Source organism: Antrostomus carolinensis, unplaced genomic scaffold, assembly GCF_000700745.2.
Source record: "Antrostomus carolinensis isolate BGI_N321 unplaced genomic scaffold, ASM70074v2 scaffold24997, whole genome shotgun sequence".
Taxonomy (NCBI): Eukaryota; Metazoa; Chordata; class Aves; order Caprimulgiformes; family Caprimulgidae; genus Antrostomus; species Antrostomus carolinensis.
The window spans coordinates 7,102-12,389 of record NW_010326979.1 but is presented as its reverse complement, the minus strand read 5'-3'; the positions used below and the strand labels follow the sequence as shown (position 1 = coordinate 12,389).

General features: G+C 55.0%; 1 protein-coding gene across 1 annotated transcript in view; it reads left to right on the top strand.

The window, feature by feature from the left end:
• Positions 1–63: 63 nt before the first annotated feature.
• The window catches only part of NLE1 (notchless homolog 1), a gene marked incomplete at both ends in the record, with an annotated part of 5,322 nt that continues 97 nt past the window's right edge, over positions 64–5,288 (top strand). The window contains 7 exons of the mRNA XM_029085910.1: positions 64–213; positions 1,083–1,180; positions 2,531–2,723; positions 3,179–3,314; positions 3,700–3,746; positions 3,897–4,099; positions 5,050–5,216. Coding sequence (XP_028941743.1) covers positions 64–213; positions 1,083–1,180; positions 2,531–2,723; positions 3,179–3,314; positions 3,700–3,746; positions 3,897–4,099; positions 5,050–5,216 — 994 coding nt within the window. The remainder of the gene's footprint in view (positions 214–1,082; positions 1,181–2,530; positions 2,724–3,178; positions 3,315–3,699; positions 3,747–3,896; positions 4,100–5,049; positions 5,217–5,288) is intronic.

Genomic DNA, 5,288 nt, shown 5'->3' with positions numbered 1-5,288 from the left:
CTGTAGAGCTCTTGCTGCTGAGCCTGTGCTGTCCTGTGGCAGACGCTTTTCCCCTCCCTGCAGGAAAGAGTCCGGGCTTTGGCCGTGGTCCTTGGCAGGCGGCTCCATCACGAGGGAGGTGTCTGGAGCGAGAAGGGGTATCGCCCAGCCAAGACGAGGGCCGCTGTTTGCCTGACCCAGCCGTGCAGCAGCAGCAGCAGCAGCAGCAGCTTGGTTTGCAGCGCTCCTGCTCAGACACGGCCAAATTCCCTCTTACCCAAGGGAGGCTCTGGGGGTGCACACTTTTTTTTAGGCTCTGGGTGTGCACAGGAACGCCTGGGGAAGCAGGATGGTTTGTGGGCATTTAAAAGCATGTCAGTAACTCTCAGAGCTGCAGAGGGGTAGTCACTTACTCTGAACTTCAAGCGGTTTGGGAGCAAGGAGAGCAGCCACGGAGGTGCTGGGCGCTGCTGTCCCACGCTCGGTATCTGCTTTGATACCAGCCCCAAGGAAACGGGCCAGGCCAGGGTGGTTCTGCCCTGGTTTGGTGTCAGTCTGGCTTTAACCTCACCCAGGGAGCTGCTTGTGCTCCGTTCCCCTGTTCTTCCCAGGTTCCTAAGTAGGAGATGACTAATGCTTTGGCTCTTTGGAGGAACATTTATGTAGAGAGACAAAAAACAAGAGGAAACCAGCATGTGTCCTACCCACAGAAACCGATAATAAGTAGCATTTAGCATGCTCTGCCTTTCATTGCGCTCTGCAAACATCCACTAACGCTCTGGCACAGGATATCAAAGGCTCAGACTGGCTTTTTGGGGACCTGGATTGGTTTTGAGTTGAGGCAGATATTTTTGTAGCAGCAGCAGCGTTTGAGGCAGAGAGGAGGGCGAGCAAGTCTCATGCTTTGAGATATCAGCTGATTGTTCCAGGGATCTGGAAAGGCATCCAGCTCTCCTGCCCTTCTCCCTTTCTGCTCCCTGCTTCTGCGAATCTAAATGTGACCCCAAGGACACCTGCGCTTTCTAAACAGAGCCCGAACGTCCCTGGGGTTTCACATGATGTTTGTGGCCTGACGCGACCCGTGTGCTTCCTCTCTCACACAGATATTTCTTTGGGACCCAGCCACCGGCAATCAGATCGGCCGGGTGCTCTCTGGCCACTCCAAATGGATCACGTGTCTGTGCTGGGAACCGCTCCACATGTAAGTGAGGGGCCAGCCCAGCCCTTCCCCTTTGCTCGTACAGAAAAGAGCAGCCTGACCTGAAGGACCCTGCTCCCCTCTGCCTCTGTCCTGTTGGGCTGTGCAGAGGGGGGGCCTGCAGGAGAGCAGCCCCCAGGGTGGGCTGAGAAAAATGCATCCAGCTCGGAGCCAGGAGTCCCAGCCGCTGCTCACAGTCCCTGTCAGGGTGCTGGGGGAGTCACTGCCAGGCTGTGCCTTCTTCCTCTCTATAAGATTGCCTGTGGAAAACCCGGGGTTTTTGTGGTGCTGGACCAACATTTGATGTGTTCCTCCCTGGTGTGCTGAGCTGGGAGCAGGAGGGTCTGCCCGTGTGGTGCCCAAGCTCAGGCTCTGCAGAGCCCTCCCTTTCTGCTCTCCTGCGTCCTACCATCCAGTTTATTCATCATTTTCTTTACCATGCAGGCTGATTAACAGTGCAGTTCTCTTATCCCTTTGATCAGCTAAAGCTCTGTCGGGGAGAGATGGGTGGAGGGGGACAGTTGTAGCTAATAATCCACGACATTATAGAAATAAATGTAAGAAACAGAGCCCCTTCGGAGCAGAGCTCTGCAAATTGAATTTGCCAGTAGGAAACTCCAGCTATTTGCAAACAACTGGATTAGCAAAACCTGATTATGAAGGAGGATGAGGAAATGGAGTGGAGGGAGATGACCCTGCCAGGGCTCCAATTCTCTGTCTCCAGCTGTGCTCCCCGCTCGGTTCCTGTGCAACAGGAGAGGCTGTGCTCATCCTCGCTGCTGCTGGTGCCAGGGACCACGTTCTCAGATGTAAAATCATGTTGAGTGATAAAGATGTTGTGGGAAGGACAGGGAGGTGTTGGCTGCCCTGTCCTTGCTGGGTTGTGTTAAATTTGTCCCCCTCTGAGCCACATGGATGGACGTTGCCGCTTTCAGCCCTGCCAGCGCAGCCGCGCTCTGTGTCCGCAGGCTGTCCGCAGGCCAGCGTGTTTCCTGGCGGAGGCAGGGAGCGATCCCCTTGCTGCTGGTCTGTGGAAGGCAGACTGGTCCTGCTGCCCAGGGCTCTGCCCTACCAGTGCCCAGGGAAGGTGATAGTTTGTGGTCCCCTTGTGACCAGTGGGTTAAAGCTGTGAACCTCCTGTGGAAACAAGGTCATTGTCAAGGGCTGAGGTGCCAGTTTACCCTGGATTGATCCCTTGGAGTGCAGCCCTGGGGTTGGTTTGGAAGGAAGCGTTTGAGAAAGTTGGCTTTTATTGACTTCTGAACCCTTGAATCCTCTGGGGCTGGTGGGGGAAGAGCTTGGTGGAGGAGCTCTGTGCGCTGCGCAAATGGATTTGATCTTCTGTTTGCCCAGAAACCCAGAGTGCCGCTACCTGGCAAGTGCCTCCAAGGATGGCAGCGTCCGCATCTGGGACACGCTGATGGGCAAGTGTGAAAAAATCCTCACGAGCCACACGCAGTCGGTGACGTGTGTGAAGTGGGGAGGTGATGGCTTGCTCTACTCCTCCTCCCAGGACAGGACCATCAAAGTCTGGAGGAGCCAGGACGTAAGTGAGGCAGGCAGCCCTGGGGGGCTGGAGAAGGGGGCTGGACACATGGTGGTGTAGCTTTGTCTGCTCTTCCTGGCACAGCTTGTGCCCTGGAAGATGGAGATGCAGAGTGGGGGCTGTATCCTCTTGACCTGTCAAAGCCTTTTGCTTGACACCGTTTGGAACGGGTAACTTGTGCAATGTTTTCAGCCCTAAAACCATAAAATGGGGCTAAAAGCTGGAAACATCCCTGGAGCGACCTGTTCTGGGGAGTTCCATGGAAGGTCTTGCAGGAAACTGGTCCCTGAAGCTCAACAGTATTGTTTCTTCCCTGCCAAGCCTGGCTGCAGCCCTGCCTGCCTCTGGGGCAAGAGGGTTTGGAAAGTCTAGGGTTGTTCTCCACAGCGCAGTGGGTCTGGTGGGTCTGGCTCTGTCCTGCCCATCCCTCTCTAAGACGGTGGTTTTATTTCCAGGGGGTCCTCTGCCGCACCTTGCAGGGCCACGCTCACTGGGTGAACACCATGGCCCTCAGCACTGACTACGTTCTCCGCACCGGTGCCTTCGAACCCGCTGAAGCCACCATCAACCCACAGGATGTGAGAGGCTCCTGTAAGTGCAGCACCTGCACTGTGGGCTGGGGGAGGCGGTGGGAGGATGGAGAAGAGACCTGGTGTCTCCTCTTAATGCCGCCATGAGCCAAAGCAATCTTGAGAGCTGGGAACAGGTCCTGTGCCGGTGTCAGTCGTGCTGGCAGCCGTGATTTTTCTTGTCCACGCACAGAGTTGAGCAGCCTGGGGGATGGAAGCCACCCTGTTTTAAAGGGGTTTTGCTTCCAGTATCACCCTTGGAAAAGAGAAGGGGGGTGAGCAATCACAAATGTGTCTGCTTGGCCCACGGAGCCAGGATTGGAATTGGCATCACAGGGTTATAAGGTTTCCTTTCACCTGAGGATTGCAAATCTCTCTTTCTTCCCCTCTCCCTTTCCCTCTTTCAGTGGCAGAACTGAAGGACAAGGCACAGCAGAGGTATGACCAAGTCAGGGTAAGTCCCCTTTGTCCCTGCTGTCATTTCTAACACTGTTACTGGTGGAAGCAGATGTGCACAGTTGGCTATTGACCCCAACACTGGTGTGCTTCCGAGCTCTCCACACTTGGCTTGTACAAGACTTGGGCTACTTCATCCCTTTCTCAGGGCCAGGAACCAGAAAGGCTCGTCTCGGGGTCAGATGATTTCACACTGTTTCTTTGGAGACCAGCAGAAGACAAGAAGCCGCTAGAGAGAATGACGGGCCACCAGGCATTGATAAACCAAGTCCTCTTCTCGCCAGACACCCGGCTAATAGCTAGTGCTTCCTTTGACAAGTCCATAAAGCTCTGGGATGGCAGGACAGGAAAGTGAGTTGGTTGGTTCTGTTACAGAGGGGGGGCTCATATAGGGTCTGATGCACAGGTTACGTAGAGATGGGCCCCAGAATCGTTTCCAGCAGCTTCCTGGTGTGTTCAGCATCTCTGTAGCCTGAACTCGTGCAAAGTAATTCTGCTGCCTCTGTCTCTCTGCCCTTGGGAGGTCCCTTATCCAGCTCCTCTTGTGTTACGGGGTCTGTGCTTGGCCAGGTGTGTGCAACCCCACTGTACCCAGCTTCACTGCTGCCTGGCACGCGTGTGGCACGTGCTGCATGCTGCAGGGTTGGTTCTCCAGAGCAGGTAGAGCTGTGGTGGGATGGGATGTTCCACTCAGCTGCTCTCCTGAAGACGTGTGCGTTGCAGACGTGTGCGTTGCACGCTGTAGACTGACCCAGTTGAAATGGTTCCTGTGCCAGAGAACAATTTGTTCTGGACAATGCAAATTCTTGTAGTTACAAATGGTGCTGTTGGTGTTTGGATGCTCCTGTAGTCCAGCTTTTAGGCTTCTACTAGAGTGCTAGTGAGCTGGCTGAGGCAGCAGTCCTGCCCTTGTTTTGCCTTTGTACTGATGAGCTGGGGTTCATGGCAGTGGTTTTAATGGTCCTTCTAAATTCAGGCTGCTCAGACAGAGAAGAGGAGGTCACATCTGTGTGGTGAGGCTGTAGTGTTGCCCACTGGATAAGGGCTTCTTGGCAGAGGAGCTGTTGTCTAGAAGGCTCTGAGCCCATCTGAGAAGGTTTTTAGTCAGACTGAACCACCTGTGGACTCTGTGTAGCGATTGACCACCTTGTGTGTGCTGGCTTGGGGTGCGCTGGACATCCCGTGACCATGCTTGCTTGCTCACAGGTGGAGAAGCAACATGAAGGCTGGGCAAGGGCAGGTTTGGAACAAACCCAGCTGCCAGCTCCTCTAACAGCTTCTTCGTGCCTCCTCCACACCAGGTACCTGACGTCGCTGAGAGGACACGTCTCTGCTGTGTATCAGATCGCCTGGTCAGCCGACAGCCGCTTGCTGGTGAGCGGGAGCAGTGACAGCACGCTGAAGGTCTGGGATGCCAAGATGAAGAAACTGGCCATCGATCTCCCTGGCCATGCAGATGAGGTGAGGTGTCTGGTCTAGCTGAGGTGTTTGAGAGAGGCAGGGGGAACTCCTCCCCCCCGCAGAAGGAAATGGGGCTTTT